The 21,639-nt window shown below is 42.2% G+C and overlaps 1 protein-coding gene across 2 annotated transcripts; it reads left to right on the forward strand.

Moving 5' to 3' along the window:
- Nucleotides 1-944: 944 nt before the first annotated feature.
- On the forward strand, nucleotides 945-13,797 carry pgap4 (post-GPI attachment to proteins GalNAc transferase 4). Of its 2 annotated transcripts, none has more exons than XM_073462767.1 (2): nucleotides 945-957; nucleotides 7,295-13,797. In XM_073462767.1, the coding sequence occupies exon 2, from the start codon at nucleotides 7,501-7,503 to the stop codon at nucleotides 8,695-8,697; it is 1,197 nt and encodes a 398-aa protein (XP_073318868.1). In that variant the 5' UTR covers nucleotides 945-957; nucleotides 7,295-7,500; the 3' UTR covers nucleotides 8,698-13,797. The 2 variants fall into 2 exon arrangements, with proteins under 2 accessions (XP_073318868.1, XP_073318821.1); XM_073462720.1 differs by lacking the exon at nucleotides 945-957 and adding an exon at nucleotides 984-1,166.
- The last annotated feature ends 7,842 nt before the right edge of the window (nucleotides 13,798-21,639 follow it).

Consider the following 21,639-nt stretch of genomic DNA (forward strand, 5'->3'; position numbering starts at 1 on the left):
CCTCTGTAATGTGTACAGTAGTACTGCAGTACATGACTGTACTTCCTCTGTAATGTGTACAGCAGTACTGCAGTACTTGCTCTGTGGTGTGTACAGCAGTACTGCAGTACTTGCTCTGTGGTGTGTACAGCAGTACTGCAGTACTTGCTCTGTGGTACTGCAGTACTGCAGTACTTGCTCTGTGGTGTGTACAGCAGTACTGCAGTACTTGCTCTGTGGTGTGTACAGCAGTACTGCAGTACTGCAGTACTTGCTCTGTGGTGTGTACAGCAGTACTGCAGTACTTGCTCTGTGGTGTGTACAGCAGTACTGCAGTACTTGCTCTGTGGTGTGTGCAGCAGTACTGCAGTACTTGCTCTGTAATGTGTACAGCAGTACTGCAGTACTCGCTCTGTGGTGTGTACAGCAGTACAGCAGTACTGCAGTACTTGCTCCGTGGTGTGTGCAGCAGTACTGCAGTACTTGCTCTGTAATGTGTACAGCAGTACTGCAGTACTTGCTCTGTAATGTGTACAGCAGTACTGCAGTACTTGCTCTGTGGTGTGTGCAGCAGTACTGCAGTACTTGCTCTGTGGTGTGAGGTGCTGCAGTACTGCAGTACTTGCTCTGTAATGTGTGCAGCAGTACTGCAGTACTTGCTCTGTGGTGTGTGCAGCAGTACTGCAGTACTTGCTCTGTGGTGTGTACAGCAGTACTGCAGTACTTGCTCTGTGGTGTGTGCAGCAGTACTGCAGTACTTGCTCTGTGGTGTGTACAGCAGTACTGCAGTACTTGCTCTGTGGTGTGTACAGCAGTACTGCAGTACTTGCTCTGTGGTGTGAGGTGCTGCAGTGCCCCCTGCTGGCTGGTCAGCAGCAGATCATGTATGTGCGCCTCTAGTCTCAGTATTACGGTCCTCGGCTGTGTTCCCGTCCCTGTGACGTCACGGAGGCAGCAGGCAGCGGCTCGTCACTGTCCGTGAGTCTTCTTCTCTTTTCTCTCACACTCTTCAGCTGTTGTGCGTCGGGGTCCGCCACACGGGCTGTTAGCTCGTTAGTTAGCCTGCCGCTAACCACCGTTAACAAACGATGAGACGTGATCTTTGGTTCCGGGCGGACACACACGGCTGACACGCTGCACCGGAAGCAGCACAGTAGTGGCTGCAGAGAGGACAGGAGACCGTCCAGGTGTGTGGACCTGAGACCACCTCAGAGCAGGGCTGCTTACTGTGAGCTGTTGTCACTGTGTAGTCACACACACACACACACACACACACACACACACACACACACACACACACACACACACACACACACACACTCACTGTGTGTGTGTGTGTGTGTGTGTATGTGTGTGTGTGTGTGCGGTTTGTCTCCAGGTGAGACTGGGACTGGGGCTGGAGTGTGACAGGAGGACAGATGACTGGCTGACATGTAGATAAGAAATGAGGAGGAAAATATTACAAAGCTGTTTTTTTCTTTAGTGGCTGAATCATTACAACATGTTTTCACCAAACAAACAACTCAGGTGTGGCCCCACCCACGTGGCTACAGCCAATCAGAGGCAAGCACAGAGCTGAGATGACAAAAAAATAAACTTGTAGTGTAGTGTTACTGTAGTTCTGTGTAGTATTACTGTAGCCCTGTGTAGTGTTAATGTAGCTCTGTGTAGTACTAATGTAGTTCTGTGTAGTATTAATGTAGTTCTGTGTAGTGTTACTGTAGCCCTGTGTAGTGTTAATGTAGTTCTGTGTAGTATTAATGTAGTTCTGTGTAGTGTTACTGTAGCCCTGTGTAGTGTTAATGTAGCTCTGTGTAGTGTTAATGTAGTTCTGTGTAGTATTAATGTAGTTCTGTGTAGTATTAATGTAGTTCTGTGTAGTGTTACTGTAGCCCTGTGTAGTGTTAATGTAGTTCTGTGTAGTATTAATGTAGTTCTGTGTAGTGTTAATGTAGCCCTGTGTAGTGTTAATGTAGCTCTGTGTAGTGTTAATGTAGTTCTGTGTAGTATTAATGTAGTTCTGTGTAGTGTTAATGTAGCTCTGTGTAGTGTTACTGTAGTTCTGTGTAGTGTTATTGTAGTTCTGTGTAGTGTTATTGTAGTTCTGTGTAGTGTTAATGTAGTTCTGTGTAGTATTACTGTAGCCCTGTGTAGTGTTAATGTAGTTCTGTGTAGTGTTAATGTAGTTCTGTGTAGTGTTAATGTAGTTCTGTGTAGTATTACTGTATCCCTGTGTAGTGTTAATGTAGTTCTGTGTAGTGTTAATGTAGTTCTGTGTAGTGTTATTGTAGTTCTGTGTAGTGTTAGTGTAGTTCTGTGTAGTGTTAATGTAGTTCTGTGTAGTATTACTGTAGCCCTGTGTAGTGTTACTGTAGTTCTGTGTAGTATTACTGTAGCTCTGTGTAGTGTTAGTGTAGTTCTGTGTAGTGTTAATGTAGTTCTGTGTAGTATTACTGTAGCCCTGTGTAGTGTTACTGTAGTTCTGTGTAGTATTAATGTAGCTCTGTGTAGTGTTAATGTAGTTCTGTGTAGTGTTATTGTAGTTCTGTGTAGTGTTAGTGTAGTTCTGTGTAGTGTTAATGTAGTTCTGTGTAGTGTTAATGTAGCTCTGTGTAGTGTTATTGTAGTTCTGTGTAGTGTTATTGTAGTTCTGTGTAGTGTTAATGTAGTTCTGTGTAGTGTTAATGTAGTTCTGTGTAGTATTATTGTAGTTCTGTGTAGTGTTAATGTAGTTCTGTGTAGTGTTAATGTAGTTCTGTGTAGTATTACTGTATCCCTGTGTAGTGTTAATGTAGTTCTGTGTAGTGTTAATGTAGTTCTGTGTAGTGTTATTGTAGTTCTGTGTAGTGTTAGTGTAGTTCTGTGTAGTGTTAATGTAGTTCTGTGTAGTATTACTGTAGCCCTGTGTAGTGTTACTGTAGTTCTGTGTAGTATTACTGTAGCTCTGTGTAGTGTTAGTGTAGTTCTGTGTAGTGTTAATGTAGTTCTGTGTAGTATTACTGTAGCCCTGTGTAGTGTTACTGTAGTTCTGTGTAGTATTAATGTAGCTCTGTGTAGTGTTAATGTAGTTCTGTGTAGTGTTATTGTAGTTCTGTGTAGTGTTAGTGTAGTTCTGTGTAGTGTTAATGTAGTTCTGTGTAGTGTTAATGTAGCTCTGTGTAGTGTTATTGTAGTTCTGTGTAGTGTTATTGTAGTTCTGTGTAGTGTTAATGTAGTTCTGTGTAGTGTTAATGTAGTTCTGTGTAGTATTATTGTAGTTCTGTGTAGTGTTATTGTAGTTCTGTGTAGTGTTAGTGTAGTTCTGTGTAGTGTTAATGTAGTTCTGTGTAGTGTTATTGTAGTTCTGTGTAGTTCTGTGTAGTATTAATGTAGTTCTGTGTAGTATTAATGTAGTTCTGTGTAGTGTTAATGTAGTTCTGTGTAGTGTTAATGTAGTTCTGTGTAGTGTTATTGTAGTTCTGTGTAGTGTTATTGTAGTTCTGTGTAGTGTTAATGTAGCTCTGTGCAGTGTTATTGTAGTTCTGTGTAGTGTTAATGTAGTTCTATGTAGTGTTAATGTAGCTCTGTGTAGTGTTATTGTAGTGCTAATGTAGCTCTGTGTAGTGTTATTGTAGTTCTGTGTAGTGTTAATGTAGTTCTGTGTAGTGTTATTGTAGTTCTGTGTAGTGTTAGTGTAGTTCTGTGAAGTGTTAATGTAGTTCTGTGTAGTATTACTGTAGCCCTGTGTAGTGTTAATGTAGCTCTGTGTAGTACTAATGTAGTTCTGTGTAGTGTTAATGTAGTTCTGTGTAGTGTTAATGTAGTTCTGTGTAGTGTTAATGTAGCTCTGTGTAGTGTTATTGTAGTGCTAATGTAGCTCTGTGTAGTGTTATTGTAGTTCTGTGTAGTGTTAATGTAGTTCTGTGTAGTGTTATTGTAGTTCTGTGTAGTGTTAGTGTAGTTCTGTGAAGTGTTAATGTAGTTCTGTGTAGTATTACTGTAGCCCTGTGTAGTGTTAATGTAGCTCTGTGTAGTACTAATGTAGTTCTGTGTAGTATTAATGTAGTTCTGTGTAGTGTTACTGTAGCTCTGTGTAGCGTTACTGTAGTTCTGTGTAGTGTTATTGTAGTTCTGTGTAGTGTTATTGTAGTTCTGTGTAGTGTTAGTGTAGTTCTGTGAAGTGTTAATGTAGTTCTGTGTAGTATTACTGTAGCCCTGTGTAGTGTTAATGTAGCTCTGTGTAGTACTAATGTAGTTCTGTGTAGTATTAATGTAGTTCTGTGTAGTGTTACTGTAGCTCTGTGTAGCGTTACTGTAGTTCTGTGTAGTGTTATTGTAGTTCTGTGTAGTGTTATTGTAGTTCTGTGTAGTGTTAGTGTAGTTCTGTGTAGTGTTAATGTAGTTCTGTGTAGTATTACTGTAGCCCTGTGTAGTGTTAATGTAGCTCTGTGTAGTACTAATGTAGTTCTGTGTAGTATTAATGTAGTTCTGTGTAGTGTTACTGTAGCTCTGTGTAGTGTTACTGTAGTTCTGTGTAGTGTTATTGTAGTTCTGTGTAGTGTTATTGTAGTTCTGTGTAGTGTTAATGTAGTTCTGTGTAGTGTTAATGTAGTTCTGTGTAGTATTAATGTAGTTCTGTGTAGTGTTAATGTAGCTCTGTGTAGTACTAATGTAGTTCTGTGTAGTATTAATGTAGCTCTGTGTAGTGTTACTGTAGTTCTGTGTAGTGTTATTGTAGTTCTGTGTAGTGTTAGTGTAGTTCTGTGTAGTGTTAATGTAGCTCTGTGTAGTGTTAATGTAGCTCTGTGTAGTGTTATTGTAGTTCTGTGTAGTGTTATTGTCGTTCTGTGTAGTGTTAATGTCGTTCTGTGTAGTGTTAATGTAGCTCTGTGTAGTGTTATTGTAGTTCTGTGTAGTGTTAGTGTAGTTCTGTGTAGTGTTAATGTAGTTCTGTGTAGTGTTAATGTAGCTCTGTGTAGTGTTATTGTAGTTCTGTGTAGTGTTATTGTAGTTCTGTGTAGTGTTAATGTAGTTCTGTGTAGTGTTAATGTAGTTCTGTGTAGTATTATTGTAGTTCTGTGTAGTGTTATTGTAGTTCTGTGTAGTGTTAGTGTAGTTCTGTGTAGTGTTAATGTAGTTCTGTGTAGTGTTATTGTAGTTCTGTGTAGTTCTGTGTAGTATTAATGTAGTTCTGTGTAGTATTAATGTAGTTCTGTGTAGTGTTAATGTAGTTCTGTGTAGTGTTAATGTAGTTCTGTGTAGTGTTATTGTAGTTCTGTGTAGTGTTATTGTAGTTCTGTGTAGTGTTAATGTAGCTCTGTGCAGTGTTATTGTAGTTCTGTGTAGTGTTAATGTAGTTCTATGTAGTGTTAATGTAGCTCTGTGTAGTGTTATTGTAGTGCTAATGTAGCTCTGTGTAGTGTTATTGTAGTTCTGTGTAGTGTTAATGTAGTTCTGTGTAGTGTTATTGTAGTTCTGTGTAGTGTTAGTGTAGTTCTGTGAAGTGTTAATGTAGTTCTGTGTAGTATTACTGTAGCCCTGTGTAGTGTTAATGTAGCTCTGTGTAGTACTAATGTAGTTCTGTGTAGTGTTAATGTAGTTCTGTGTAGTGTTAATGTAGTTCTGTGTAGTGTTAATGTAGCTCTGTGTAGTGTTATTGCAGTGCTAATGTAGCTCTGTGTAGTGTTATTGTAGTTCTGTGTAGTGTTAATGTAGTTCTGTGTAGTGTTATTGTAGTTCTGTGTAGTGTTAGTGTAGTTCTGTGAAGTGTTAATGTAGTTCTGTGTAGTATTACTGTAGCCCTGTGTAGTGTTAATGTAGCTCTGTGTAGTACTAATGTAGTTCTGTGTAGTATTAATGTAGTTCTGTGTAGTGTTACTGTAGCTCTGTGTAGCGTTACTGTAGTTCTGTGTAGTGTTATTGTAGTTCTGTGTAGTGTTATTGTAGTTCTGTGTAGTGTTAGTGTAGTTCTGTGAAGTGTTAATGTAGTTCTGTGTAGTATTACTGTAGCCCTGTGTAGTGTTAATGTAGCTCTGTGTAGTACTAATGTAGTTCTGTGTAGTATTAATGTAGTTCTGTGTAGTGTTACTGTAGCTCTGTGTAGCGTTACTGTAGTTCTGTGTAGTGTTATTGTAGTTCTGTGTAGTGTTATTGTAGTTCTGTGTAGTGTTAGTGTAGTTCTGTGTAGTGTTAATGTAGTTCTGTGTAGTATTACTGTAGCCCTGTGTAGTGTTAATGTAGCTCTGTGTAGTACTAATGTAGTTCTGTGTAGTATTAATGTAGTTCTGTGTAGTGTTACTGTAGCTCTGTGTAGTGTTACTGTAGTTCTGTGTAGTGTTATTGTAGTTCTGTGTAGTGTTATTGTAGTTCTGTGTAGTGTTAATGTAGTTCTGTGTAGTATTAATGTAGTTCTGTGTAGTGTTAATGTAGCTCTGTGTAGTACTAATGTAGTTCTGTGTAGTATTAATGTAGCTCTGTGTAGTGTTACTGTAGTTCTGTGTAGTGTTATTGTAGTTCTGTGTAGTGTTAGTGTAGTTCTGTGTAGTGTTAATGTAGCTCTGTGTAGTGTTAATGTAGCTCTGTGTAGTGTTATTGTAGTTCTGTGTAGTGTTATTGTCGTTCTGTGTAGTGTTAATGTCGTTCTGTGTAGTGTTAATGTAGCTCTGTGTAGTGTTAATGTAGTTCTGTGTAGTGTTATTGTAGTTCTGTGTAGTGTTAATGTAGTTCTGTGTCGTGTTATTGTAGTTCTGTGTAGTGTTAATGTAGTTCTGTGTAGTGTTAATGTAGTTCTGTGTAGTGTTAATGTAGCTCTGTGTAGTGTTATTGTAGTTCTGTGTAGTGTTAATGTAGTTCTGTGTAGTGTTATTGTAGTTCTGTGTAGTGTTAATGTAGTTCTGTGTCGTGTTATTGTAGTTCTGTGTAGTGTTAATGTAGTTCTGTGTAGTGTTAATGTAGTTCTGTGTAGTGTTAATGTAGCTCTGTGTAGTGTTATTGTAGTTCTGTGTAGTGTTAATGTAGTTCTGTGTAGTGTTATTGTAGTTCTGTGTAGTGTTAATGTAGTTCTGTGTAGTGTTAATGTAGCTCTGTGTAGTGTTATTGTAGTTCTGTGTAGTGTTAATGTAGCTCTGTGCAGTGTTATTGTAGTTCTGTGTAGTGTTAATGTAGTTCTGTGTAGTGTTAATGTAGCTCTGTGTAGTGTTATTGTAGTGCTAATGTAGCTCTGTGTAGTGTTACTGTAGCTCTGTGTAGTGTTAATGTAGTTCTGTGTAGTATTACTGTAGTAACGTTTACAGACCTGCTGACTAACGCAGAGACCTTCTGTCTTGTCTCTCTGCAGACGACCAGCACCGAGCTGAAACTCTCACCTGTGTACCAACAGCAGAACCATCAGCTGATCAGCGTCCACACAGCTCAGCTCAGCGGACTCCTCAGGTGTCACTGCTGTGGGTTTTCTGAAACAAGCTGCATGCTGGGACACAGTGCATGTTGACCTCCTGAGCACAGTTCATTTAGTCAGTGTGCTTCCAGCCGGCTGGTTCACCAATGCCTCGATGGAAAGCGTTCTTCAGTCAGCACTTACGATGGTCCAGCACCATCAGCCAAGCGGTCCTCCTGTCCGTCATCACGTTTTGTGTCGTCCTCCCTCTGTGCTGCCACCGGCTGCTGTACTCGTACTTCTTCATCCGCTCCATGTACCTGGACTCCATGAGTGAGGAGGTCCTGCGGGAAAGCCTCGACCGTGGCCACGACGCTCTGCGCTTCTGGCAGAGCACCTCCACCGCGGCGGCCATGTCTTCCAGATTCACCGACATCGCCCAGCATCCTGAGCTGCTGGTTACCGTTGTGACAGTCCGGCGGAACGAGGGACGGGACTTTCACTACCTGCTCCAGGTGATGCGGCAGCTGAGCGGCATTCTGGGAGGCTGTGGGGAGCAGCGGTGTGCAGAGGTGTTGATCTGTGATGTAGACAGCAGTCCTCAGCAGAACCAGGATGCCAACCTGCTGGAGGCCCACTTCAAGGTGATCCGGCGCTCGCCTCAGGAGCAGCAAAGGAACAGGGAACAAGTCAACACCTTTGAGAGGGAGAAGAGGGATTACGTCTTCTGTCTGCGTAAAGGATGGGAGCTGGTGAAGCCCAGAAACATGGTTGTCCTGGAAGACGATGCTCTGCCGAAGCAGGACTTCTTCACAGTCATAAAGGACCTGCTGTCACGCCGGTTTGCCCTCCAGACTCTGTACGTGAAGCTGTACCACCCTGAGAGGCTGCAGCGCTACTGGAACCCTGAGCCTTACCGCATCCTGGAGTGGGTGGGACTCGGGCTGGTCGGGGCGACGGCCCTCCTCCTCAGCTTTCCTTACTGGAACCCCTGTTCTTTTTCCTTCACGCTGTCATTCAGCCACCTTCTCTTCTTCACCCTCTTCTTCATGGCTGCTGCGGAGCTGCTGGGGCGGCACTACCTCCTGGAGGTGCGGAGACTTTCCCCGCAGCTCTACGCCGTCTCCCCAGCCACAGAGTGCTGCACCCCGGCCATGCTCTTCCCCGGCAACGCCTCGCTCAGGGTGGCTGAATATCTGGATGGCTCGTTCTGCGTCAAGGGGAACGCCAAAGACATGGTCCTGTATCAGATGGCGAGGACGATACCGGGGGAAAGGTCTCACAGCGTGGAACCCAACCTGATCACCCATATCGGCGCCTACTCCTCAGTCAGGGCCAACCCATCCAGGCCCAAACTCCTCTGACATGGAGGAGCCAGAAGGAGGAGGTGGACGGTGTAATGATGCTGGATCTAATCAAGTTACTCCTCACTTGGTTCTCCTTTCTGCCATGTCTCCCTCTGCACTCTTCAGACAGCGGAAGACGTCGCTCAGCGAGTGACTGATTTTTGTTGGGTTGAAAAGTGTGAAATGTGCGGATTATAATTCAAAGCTACAGCTCTTGTCTACACAGGAGGTGTTTTCACTGGGTTTCATTCATTTGTCTCACACAGAGATTCCCTTTCATTGCCGGTCCACACAGTCTAACTCCAGCCCTACACACGGCCCTACAGCACGGCTCGACCGATTATCGGCCCGATATTCAGCATTTCCAGATTATCAGTATCGGTGATTTTTCTGTCATATTGCCAATGAAATAAACTAATTTTAAAAATGTGCTACTTTAGCGCTGATGCCCCTTCCTCTTCCTCCCACCCACAAGACCATCTGATTGGTAACACGTCACAGTTAACAGCCTGTAAACACTGAGTAATTTGAATCTGCAAAGTAACTAGTAACTAATTTATCAAATAAATGTCGTGGAGAGGAAGTATAAAGTAGCAGAAAATGGAAATATTCTAGTACAGTACCTGAAAGTTGTACACAAGAACAATACGTGAGTAAATTGTACTTTTATTTCATCACTGGTTGTTAAAAATTTTGACACAAAGATTTTCATTTTTACTGCAAATGAACATTGTTCACAAATGTCAGTTTTCAGTCTCCTTGATTTCTAATAAACTATCAATCCTGAAAAGGCCACGTCGGTCGACCTGTATCCTAAATGCACGTAACTGATGATAAAATCAACCTTCAGCCGGATTGTTCAGCTTTAAATATGGTGCGTTCGTACTTTCAGTCAGAAATAGTTGTTCAGAAACTCACAGCTCCAGTTTCAGAGCGTCTTCTGTGTGGAGGATGTTTTGGGTCCTTCATAAAATTCACAGTTGAAATAGAAAATTGAAAGTGTAAATAATTAAAATGTAAAAATATTTTTGTTTTACTACAAAACCAGAAATAATCAGGTCATAATTAAACGTTAAAAGTAAATTGAAAAAGCAAATTTAAAATGAAAAATGATGAGGATGTGAAAATGAAGTCGACGGTGAGTAAATGAAAAAAGTAAAAATGGAAATGCAAAAGCTGAAATTTTAATGAAACTTAAAATGAGGAATAGTCGATCTTAAATGGAAACGTGTTCATTAAATCAAGAGGAAATAATCAGCAACACGTTTCGTTGTCAGCTTTCATGATAATGAGTGAAATCAATAAAATAAGAACTCTGTGGATGAAACTTGGGAATGAGTAACAGCTGAACTCATTCCTGACTTATCGTGTGCTGAAAAAGGATCAATTCTGAAGATCTTTTTGCACATGAACTCGACCACAGACTGCTTCAGCAACCAACTGGACACATTTTAGCTCCACACATCCAGCCACGTACGAGGTTTTGACCCGATCTTGTTTCTTTATCATGCACCTACTTACAGTGATAGTGTGTCAGAGCGCTGCCAAAACAGAGTTGCCCTACACTCAGTACTGTGCCTGAACGCCTCCTGTGTAGACCCAGACGGAGCTGTGAAGCTGCTGCTCACTTGCTGTTTCACGTCAGTTACCTGAAGGACCCGACTGAAGTGAAATGCTGTTGAAACGGTTTCATTTAACCTTTAGACGACAAGAGTGTCACTTTTCAGCCAGCTGTAATGTTTGACGTCGTGTCGTCGCTGCTGGAAAAACTTCTTCATTCTGCTGATTGACTCTTCCAAGTGTCACCACTGCTGGATTAATTCTACTGCCTGAGATCATGAAACTGTTAAAAGATAATCCGATGCTGTCAGGATCCACCGGGATCATCATCCGCCTGAAAACAACTTTTGGAGCATAAAGAGTTTTTTGGGGTTTCCATGTATCTGATGGAAATGCTGAGATCTTTAGAGGATTTCTTCAGTTTGTGCACCCAGATCATTAAAACGAGTCTTTACTGACTTTAAATGTTCTCTACACCGAGTGTGAAGAGACACAGGTTTGATACGACGTTTGTTAGCGTCATGTATAAAGATGCATATCAGAGTCTGTCTGGGTTAAGACACTCCAATGTGACGTCCTCACCTCCTTTAGGTTGGTGTCAGCTTGTTTCTCTTGGCTTCATCCGTTTGGAAAACAGGAAGTTGTAATGAGGTCGAGGTCGAAAGACAGAAAATGCATCTTATTTGGGTATAATTTGAGGACGATGGTTCTGTTCTGGTGGTTGTGTCTGTGGTTCTGTCTCTGTGGGGCGAACGGGACCGAAGAATCCAGGACTCATTAATGTCTGAGGACCACATCAGATGTCAGGTTTCTGACTGTGGCCTTAAAACTCTTAACTTATCAACTCATCGTTTGGTCTTTAAGCGTCAGTTTCTCAAAGTTTCAGGGGATTTTTTCTTAACGTCTTGTTTTGTCTGACCAGCAGACCAAAACAAAAGATGTGAAAAGATAGAAGCTCTGAGGTGAAGAGAAACAAGTCTGTGTCAACACCCCCAAAGCTGAGAAAACTGACCACCGAAGTGCTAACGTTAGCTTAGCTCAGCGTTAGCAGTCTCGGAGGAAGACGAGGATGGAGGGATGATTAAAATGTGTTTACGAGCAGCCTGTCGCTGATCACTCTCAATCACTGAATGTGCCTTCTCATGATTTTGCTTTAAAAATGATTCGAGGTTCCTCTCACAGAATATTACCCATAATTCAGCTGTGGAGGACATTACTCTGATCAGTTGTAATATATGAATGCTTTTATTTTGTACATACAGTTTATGATAAATAAGTTAACTGACGCCTGTAAGAATGACAGGAAGTAGCTGCCAAAGTAAAACCAACAGGCCTGAGAGTTCTGCAGTCTGCTACTGATGACATGAAAAAACACTCGAGGTAAAAATCAAGAGCTCAAACTAAATCCAAACTATATGATAAATATTAGATTCTGCTGTCTGAACCGAGGCCCGTGGGTCAAAGTCGGCCCTCTGTAAGCTTCAGTTTGACCCACTGTGGCCTGACAGATCTCTGTTTATGCTGCTGGCATGTTTCTGAGGTAAAATATATAGATCCCTAATTATTAATCATTAATCGTCCAAACAAAACAATGTAAGACAGAACGATATGTGACGCTTTCGGCCCCGTTAAGTTTCAGTTTGGATAAACGTGCTTTAACACGTCTGTGGGCACGAAATGAAACGTTATGTTTAAAGAGACGTCTCATCTTTAGTTTACTGAAGAATTAAAGGATGGATGGAGAGAGTTGATGATAATGAATGATGCTAATGTGATGTCACTTCCTGCTGTGTTTAAAAAAATATCCACATTAAAAGTGACAAAACAAAACACAACTTCTGTTTGATCCACAAATATTGAACGAGTGCCTTGACCTGTAAAGAAATATATTCAGTCTGTACAAAGACAAGGAGGTAACAGGACCTGTTGTGAGCAGTGACGCCATGTTGACTGGTGAAGAAATAATCAGGCTCACAACTAAAAATGTAAAATGATTCATTGTTATTTTTACACGAGAAACAAACGAGATGAAACGTGTTAATCAGCGTCAGAGCTGCTGGAAGGTGGATTTTGTTACCTTTGGACGGAGCCAGGCTAACTGTCCCCCTCTGTTTCCAGTCTTTATGCTAAGCTAGGCTAAGCTAACTGGTTGCTGGCTGTAGCTTCAGACAGACATGAGAGGAATCAGTCTGAACATGTGACTTTCACAGAGGAAGAGAAGAGTTGAAATGTTTAACGTGTGACGGTGGCTGTGATGTTTGGAGGTAACTGATGTTATTAATGTGGAAACTGACAGACCTGCAGATCTGCTGTTTGTTCTGAGTGAGTTTTAAAACAGACATGACACTAATATTAAAATGTATTAATCACTGAGATCAATGAAACGTGACGCAGACTGATTTCAGGTCAATTATTGTTGTTAAAGAGCTGCTGATTATCAAAACGATAATTATCATCTACCTGCAAAGAAATTCAGATTTCCAAAACACGATTTATTACAACTGACCTTTAACGTCACTCTGCACTTTATTAAATTATGAACAGCTACAAAATGAGGAAACGACGACTGGCAGAAATATAAAGAACGTGAAAATATTTGTTGAATGAAAAGTTCAAAATATAAAAGCAAAACTGAGCTGCAGATTATATTTTATATTCTGATTCAGATGATCAGAGTCTCGTCTGAACAGCTGGAATTAAACATTTGATTTAAACTGACGAGTTCCTAAAATCTGCCTCGTGCTGTTTGTTTGTCTGCAGGAGTTTTACTTGTATTATCTGTATTGAGAGTGACGACATTAATTTGTGTAATGAATGATTTTATTGTTTGATTTAAGCTTGGTTGTGGTTTGATTTGGGTTTTAATTATTTTCTGCCATATATGATGTTATTTAGTATTTTAATGATCAAATATTGTTGCCTGACTTCTGTCATTCACTACATTTAAGTAGTTTGAGACGTGTGAGGTTTGAATTTTTCTCTTTAAAGAAGCTCTGTGTAGTTTTATAGAAGAAATTCAAACTGAGAATTTTAATCTTTACAATATTAATGAGGTAATAACACAAACTGTCTCCATCAGTGAATAAACAAGCTGCTCTCAGAGGAAACACTGTTTGAAGCCAGAAAGGTGGCAGGGTCCGCCACATATAAACAAAGTTAAACAGTAAAATTGTGTTGTCCTTTAAGGTCAGTTTGTTTATTCAGTTTATTCAGTCATGAAAACAAAGAGTTTGTTTATTTAGTTTGTTTATCAGCCAATGAGGATCTTTCTCTGCTCATTATCATTTCTTCAACTAAACTACAGACTCCTCCTTTAATCTGCAGACTGCTCCTTTATTGTTTCTGACGTGTTTATTTGACATTTTTTGACATTTAGACAAAAATCTTTCAAAATAAAAGCACTGTAATGATTCATTTACTCTACGAGACACAAATGAAATGTGTCTGTCTGTTTTGATTCTGAGTAAAATTTAAACCTCGACACGTTTTCCTGTTTACACTGAGATCTCTCTCTGTTTTCTACATTTTCAACACAATAAAACACAACATCAACAGACACTTGGTTGTTTTTTTATTATTCTCGCAGTGACGTCTTCCTGTCGACCAACCAGGATTGGCTGCTCGCTGTGAACAGACGTGAGAAACGAGGAAGCTGAGGTTTTATTGTAACTTGGTTATAGTAATAAAGTGAAGTGTTGAACATCTGTAGCGTGTGTGATTTTCACAGATGTATCAGACAAAATCAGACTTCCACTGTGATTTCTGAGACGCTGCTGTGTTTGAGCAGGCAGGCGCAGCTGTCTCACCAATGGATTTGGAAGTGACGGCAGTTTCCCAAACCGCCTGTGTCGTCTTCCTTATCTCATTCAGTGAGATGTTTTCTTTGAAGTATCCATATTACAAGGTGAGTGCGTACACATGGGTGAAGGTTATTCACAAACAAAGACTTGAAGGTTGGGTTCTCTTCTAAGCCTGGTGCGTTCTTGCCCTGAAAGTACGCATGTCTCGCACGCATGTAATAATCTCTGGGGTGCTCAGGACGAGGATTTGTACTTGGACGTCTGCAGCCATTGCTGTGGCCTCATCAGCAGCAGAAGATAATTCTTGTTTCAATGCCTGACAAAGCTCTCTGTGGTCATTTCTGACACTGGGAGGTTGTGATTGAATGAACTTGTGTGCAGCTTTAGAGCTGGTCTCCCACACAAGTTTAACTTTCTCCCTCTGGGTTGTGTGGGGCAAGTCAATTAGACTATGGTCAAGTAAACTAAGGTAATCATCAACATGGTGATCACAGTTGTCCGTCTCAAAATGTTCAATGTCCCGAGCTATAAACTTGAAGGCGGGGGCACTCTGAGCTAGCGTTTCTATGGACTTTGACATCACACGCTGCAGTTCTGTCTCGCTGAGAGGCAGGACAGCTGTTATCACTCTCATGGAGGTGCAGAGAGGAGGCAGGGCACTCCTGGAGTGATCTGGTCCCCCTTTCAGAGGGAGGAGCACTGATGAAGGTGTCATGCATCAGAGACTGGGAACAGATAAACTACCTGTGACCTCACTGTCTGTTGCTGGAAGATGGGAAGTGATGTTCCTGTTATCTCTGTTTCTCAGTGGAGGTGCAGGAACTGACTTCATTCCCAAGGATTTAGGGTCAGTTGGGAATCACATTGTCTGAACGACTGTGGTGGGGGAAAACGTTCTGACCTAAGCCTTAACAACTCCTCTTTGTGTGAGCAAAGATCTAACTCTGCTGAGTGCAGGTCATCTGAATAGCGAATGGCTTTCCTATTAGCCCTCTGAACTTCATGGAGAAGACTAGAATTATGCGCTCTTAGGAGCTCTAACTCCTGCTCTCGGGTTGTTTTGCTCTGAACAGCAAGGCTGGTTTGCCTGTAGAAGATCAGAAGCAAACATCTTAACAACTGGTCTTGGGATGTGGTCTGCGCATCACACCTGTCCTTCAGTAGGGACTCTGTGGCTGTGTTCAGGGGCTGCATCCTTCGAAGGGCACGGCCTTTGCGGCCCATGAAGGCGAGTCCTTTGGAGGTACCTTCAAAAGCCGCGTCCACCGTTGTTAAATGGGACGGTCTCGCCTTCGGAGCATTTCCTGGTTGCGTCACCAGATGTTCCTGCCTCTTACCCTTACGTCACGATTTCTGCCGCCCAGGCCTGCGAAAGTGACGATCTACACCACTTGATGTCGCCACTTTCCTTCTTTCTTTCTTCTGTTTTGGCAAAGGATCTTGGGATATGGGAGGCCGAGAAGGATAGTAGCGGTGCATCCTCCAAAAAGAGGGAAAAGAAGGCTGCAAGGAGCCTTCGAATTGGGACGGCCTTCACGCAGCATTGTGACGTAGTTGGCCTTCAAATGCGTCCTTCGAAGGATGCAGCCCCTGAACTGAGACACAGTCTGTCTCTTCATTGCACTCACTGAGATTTAACCTGCTAGTAACTTCAGGGCAGCCAAGATTTACACTCTGTGCCAAGGAAAAGAGAAATCGCTTTACACAGAGACTCTCCATTGTTAAACAAGTTGTCTAGACAACAATCAGTGTGGTTGGCTATGGTGTTGCTTTGGTAAGACACTAGCCTAACCAAACAGTGTGCTGGCCTACACTGTAGGGGGCAGTGTTGGGAGGCTTAAACTACATGTAGCTGAACTACATAGCTTAACTACAATTTGCTGTAACTTGCTGGTAGTTAAACTACATTCATATTTTGTGCTGCGTCAAGTATTTCAACTACTTTTTGGGTCATTTTTTGTAGTTTAACTATTCAATTTACAAACTACAATTTTGGCCAATAACAAGAAATATTTTTATATTTATTTAACCCTATTTTTATTTAAAAAAAGACCTATATAATATAAATTTTATTTATTATATTTCTACGCTTGCAAAGTACCTTCCCCAACACTGTAGGGGGCAGCTTCCTGTGGAGGAGGGGTGGCTACGACACAATCTAGTGGCTCTGGAGGCCAAACAGATTGGGGCCGGTAAAGATAATCACAGTTTTACAAGTGTGACTTTGCCCACAAAACTTTCAACATGTGATAACTGCATGCAGGACAGTAACAGTCAGAGGATTGTTTCCTAAAGTTGACTCGGTCTGAAACACGTTGTAGTAACAACTTAGTACAAAACTTCAGTTTCACAGGGCTGGTAGCACGCTGTGGCTCTTTCTCCGGCTCTACTTCTGACTGAAATGAAAGGCAGAAACAGCCTGATATAAACTTCACTGATATTTAAATGCTGAACTACAGAGCACTTTCAACTTGAATCAACAGCGGCAGTTAATAACCTAAAAGATTTTGGTTAATCAAATGGGTTATAAATTTCATTGATAAATCAATTCTCACCACAATGCAGCTGTTTGTAAGTGCAAATCAACGTCTACTCCTGAAGTAGACCAGTCAGGTTAAATGTAAAGGCTTTTGGCTGAAGGGTTCACGATGTGAATCTCAAATCTTAGCACTGTGAGCGCTGCCTCACACGGAGCACCATATGTAGTGCTTCATGCATCATTAACAGACATTTTGGGTTAAATTTGACCTTGCGTCACTGCTGTGAGGAGAAGTTCTTCGGGCCTGCTGGAAATGCAGCTGGCAGCTCTCGGCAGCTGTTGGGCCGAGAAGAATCTCAGATAAGAAGATTGGGGGCAGTCAGCCCCGTGGGGAAAGAGGTGGAGAACAGCCAGAACAAAGGAAGGTGCTGGAGTTTTGACTGTCTGGTCAGTGGAGGTTCTGTCACCCGGACCAATAGTAGCTCAAAGCTGAATTTGCACCTTGGTATGAAGACTTGGGTGTTCTGGGAAACTGATATCAGTTCAGAGTCCTTTTTGAAATCCACAATTAACGACTGCATTTGTGGGTCACACTCTTCCTCCTCCTCCTCCTCCTCCTCCTGAATGATGAGATATTGTGTTCACAGTTTTACTAAAATGTGCCTCCTCCTGCCTCCATGAGTGAAAACAGTAGAATTGTGTTCTGGAGTTTGGTTTTGATCCAGCACCTGCATCACTACCTGGTCACCAATAATACAGTGTGGTGAGGTGACTGCAGGCTGATCTCACTGTCAGTCAGTTCAACACATCAGTGTCTGTTAACACTGAAGTCGTGAACATGTTGCTTTATTGAGAGCGTTTTATTCTGCAGGCTGTTAGAATCAGAGCAGGAAGTAGAAATCATGTCTCTGCCTCAGGGGACGGGTTGGACTCTGATACTGGACCTGTTGTTGGGACTTTGACACTGAAATGATTTTATGAAGCCTGTTTATTGTTTTTATTGAGGTCTCTGTTGGACAAACACGTCTGAAGGTCAGCTGATAGCTTTGAATGTGAAGTTATTAACGATAATAATATTTTTATACACAGAACAGTTTGTCTCTCAAAGTTTCCAGCGGTGGAAAGTGACGAGAACATTTGGTCGAGTTCAGTTTAGAGGAACTTGTGTTTAATAATACAAATGATGAGTCGTACGCGATAATACAGAATATAACCAGCTGATCACCTTCTTCCTCCTCCTCCTCCTCCTCCTCCTCCTGCTCCCCCTCCTCGAGACGTCGGGGGCTAAAGGTATCATTTGATCAGCTGCTAATAAAAGAATAAAAGCTGAACTTTGTCCTGTGCAGCAGCTTCACACTGGTTTATAGTGTTTGAATGCTGCTGGGAGGAGTTTGTATTGAAGGCGCTGGTCACACTGAGATCAATCTAATCCTCTTTTTCTACACACACCTCATCAGGACACAAGTGAGCTGCTGGACTGACGGACGCTCGTGGAAATAAGTCGTGTGAGTGAAACTCTGCTTTTCTGTTGGTGGAAATGTTCCTGTGTGACATCATCATTTATTTGAGGTTTGACAGACTGTGTCAGAGAGTTTGAAGGTGTCCTTTAATGCAGTCATCAGTTCAAACACAAGTTTAATGAGTGAACTTCCTCCTCTGAAGGTCAGCGACGTCTGTGTGAGCAGGAAGAGAGAAGCTGATGAGTGTAAAAGTTCTGTTGTAGATCATGTTTGAGTTCAGATGAATGTTTGATTTGAATGATGACAGTGTGATGAAGGCAGGGCCGGACTGATCCTCTGGCACACCGCCCATTTTCCCAGTGGGCCGACAGAGCTCGGACCGATACCATTTTAATTTGACAGATATGAATATGTTGCTAACAATCTAAAGTTTTATGTCCTCAAAGTTGTGTCAGTGTTTCTCCGTGGTATCGAACACGTATCAATCGTCAGTATTTTTCAAGGTATTGCATCAAAGTCCAAAGTGTCAGTGTGGTGACAACACCAGCCTGACGTTAAACTGGTGTGCTGGCCTGCAGTGCATCTCTCTAGTCTGCCTGTGTGTCGCTGTGAGCTGCTTCCACGGCTGTTTTGTTTTATTCTGCAGGCTGTTAGAATCAGAGCAGGAAGTAGAAATCATGTCTCTGCCTCAGGGGACGGGTTGGACTCTGATAGTGGACCTGTTGTTGGGACTTTGACACTGAAATGATTTTATGAAGCCTGTTTATTGTTTTTATTGAGGTCTCTGTTGGACAAACACGTCTGAAGGTCAGCTGATAGCTTTGAATGTGAAGTTATTAACGATAATAATATTTTTATACACAGAACAGTTTGTCTCTCAAAGTTTCCAGCGGTGGAAAGTGACAAGAACATTTGGTCGAGTTCAGTTTAGAGGAACTTGTGTTTAATAATACAAATGATGAGTCGTACATGATAATACAGAATATAACCAGCTGATCACCTTCTTCCTCCTGCTCCTCCTCCTCCTCCCCCCCTCCTCCTCCTCCTCCTGCTCCCCCTCCTCGAGACATCGGGGGTTAAAGGTATCATTTGATCAGCTGCTAATAAAAGAATAAAAGCTGAACTTTGTCCTGTGCAGCAGCTTCACACTGGTTTATAGTGTTTGAATGCTGCTGGGAGGAGTTTGTATTGAAGGCGCTGGTCACACTGAGATCAATCTAATCCTCTTTTTCTACACACACCTGATCAGGACACAAGTGAGCTGCTGGACTGACGGACACTCGTGGAAATAAGTCGAGTGAGTGAAACTCTGCTTTTCTGTTGGTGGAAATGTTCCTGTGTGACATCATCATTTATTTGAGGTTTGACAGACTGTGTCAGAGAGTTTGAAGGTGTCCTTTAATGCAGTCATCAGTTCAAACACAAGTTTAATGAGTGAACTTCCTCCTCTGAAGGTCAGAGACGTCTGTGTGAGCAGGAAGAGAGAAGCTGATGAGTGTAAAAGTTCTGTTGTAGACCATGTTTGAGTTCAGATGGATGTTTGATTTGAATGACAGTGTGATGAAGGCAGGGCCGGACTGATCCTCTGGCACACCGCCCATTTTCCCAGTGGGCCGGCAGAGCTCGGGCCGATACCATTTTAATTTGACAGATATGAATATATTGCTAACCATCTAAAGTTTATGTCCTCAAAGTTGTGTCAGTGTTTCTCCGTGGTATCGAACAAGTATCGATCGTCAGTATTTTTCGAGGTATTGCATTAAAGTCCAAAGTGTCAGTGTGGTGACAACACCAGCCTGACGTTAAACTGGTGTGCTGGCCTGCAGTGCATCTCTCTAGTCTGCCTGTGTGTCGCTGTGAGCTGCTTCCACGGCTGTTTTGTGACTTTGTGCTGACGACAGTGAGAGTAAAACACTGAATAGTATTTATGAGGCCTACGTTTGATTATCGCCGACGGACAACAGCTGTACATAACTCGCACATCATTTTAAAACAAGACAACGTTCATCAAGTTCTCAGAACAGTCGAGGTTTAGTTCCAACTCTGCATTAATGCAACATGGAAGCACATTGACTATTGATCACATATTGAATGTAAAGTGTTGATTAGTTTGGGACACTGTGCAGCATTGATGCATCTGTCAGTAGATAATAACCATCAAGTATTTAGTATTGAACTGTTCTGAGACATAAAGCTGCAGCCAAACCAAAAATGCTCTTCAGACTCCAGTTTGTTGATTTATAGAATAACCTGGTCAGAGTATGAAGATTTATTTAGTCAACAATATTTTATTTGAAACCAATGTACAGGATTCTGGCGTAGGTGTCTTTCTAATTCTTCTGTCTTTCGATAAGCAAACTGGTGTGGGTCATGTGATGCAGGGAGGCTGGCTGTGATAGATAGATAGATAGATAGATAGATAGATAGATAGATAGATAGATAGATAGATAGATAGATAGATCTTTATTGTCATTGTACATTGTACAACGAAATTGAGATGCAACTCCTTATTAGTGCAAAATATAAATAAAAACATAAAAACATTGATACTAGGATAAAATAAATAAAAAAACATAAATACCAAGCACACACCTCACATACACCATGTCATACTCATTATTGCACAGTCATCAGATTATTGCACAGTCAGACACACATTCTTTTATGCCTTGATTGCATTCAGCAACACTATTGCTCTCGGGTAAAAACTGTTTTTGAACCTGTTTGTCCGGCATTTTATTGTCCTGTATCTTCTGCCAGAGGGCAGCAGTTCAAAAGAGTTTATGTCCAGGGTGTGATGGGTCCCTGATGATGTTTTGAGCTTTTTTAAGGCACCTTACAGTTCATTTAGGGAGGGTAGAGAGCAGCCAGTGACCTTCTTGGCAGTGTTAATGACCTTCTGGAGTGCTTTCCTCTCTGCTGCTGTGCAGCTGACATACCACACACACATGCAGTATGTCAACACACTCTCTATTGAGCAGCGGTAGAATGACACAAGCAGTTTTTGTGACAGGTGGTTCTTTCTGAGGAGTCTCAGAAAATAAAGTCTCCGCTGTGCCTTCTTGATGGTCACTGAGGTGTTTGCACTCCACAACAGGTCCTCCTCAATCTGGATGCCCAGGAACCTGAAGTCAGACCCTCTCCACATAGCCCCCGCTGATGCACAGTGGTTGGATACTTTCGGTTTTCTTCCTCTGGGAGTCCACGATCAGCTCCTTCGTCTTGGTGGTGTTAAGGACCAGGTTATTTTCCCTGCACCACCCAGTCAGCTGCTCCACCTCAGTCCTGTAGGCAGACTCATCCCCCTCAGAAATGAGTCCCACTACTGTGGTGTCATCTGCAAACCTAATAGTGGTGTTGCTGGAGTGGGCAGGGGTGTAGTCATGAGTGTAGAGGGTGTAGAGTAGGGGGCTCAGCACACAGCCCTGTGGGGAGCTGGTGCTGATGCTGATGGATGCTGAGAGGTGGGAGCCTACTCTCACCCTCTGAGAGCGATTTGTCAGGAAGTCCAGGATCCAGTGGCAGACGGAGGAAGACAGTCTCAGCCCCGTCAGTTTTGGCACCAGTCTGTGAGGGAGGATGGTATTGAACGCAGAGCTAAAATCAACAAAGAGCAGCCTTGCATAGCTCCCCTGCTGCTCTAGGTGGCTCAGAGCAGTGT

The sequence above is a fragment of the Pagrus major genome, chromosome 1, assembly GCF_040436345.1.
Source record: "Pagrus major chromosome 1, Pma_NU_1.0".
Lineage (NCBI taxonomy): Eukaryota > Metazoa > Chordata > Actinopteri > Spariformes > Sparidae > Pagrus > Pagrus major.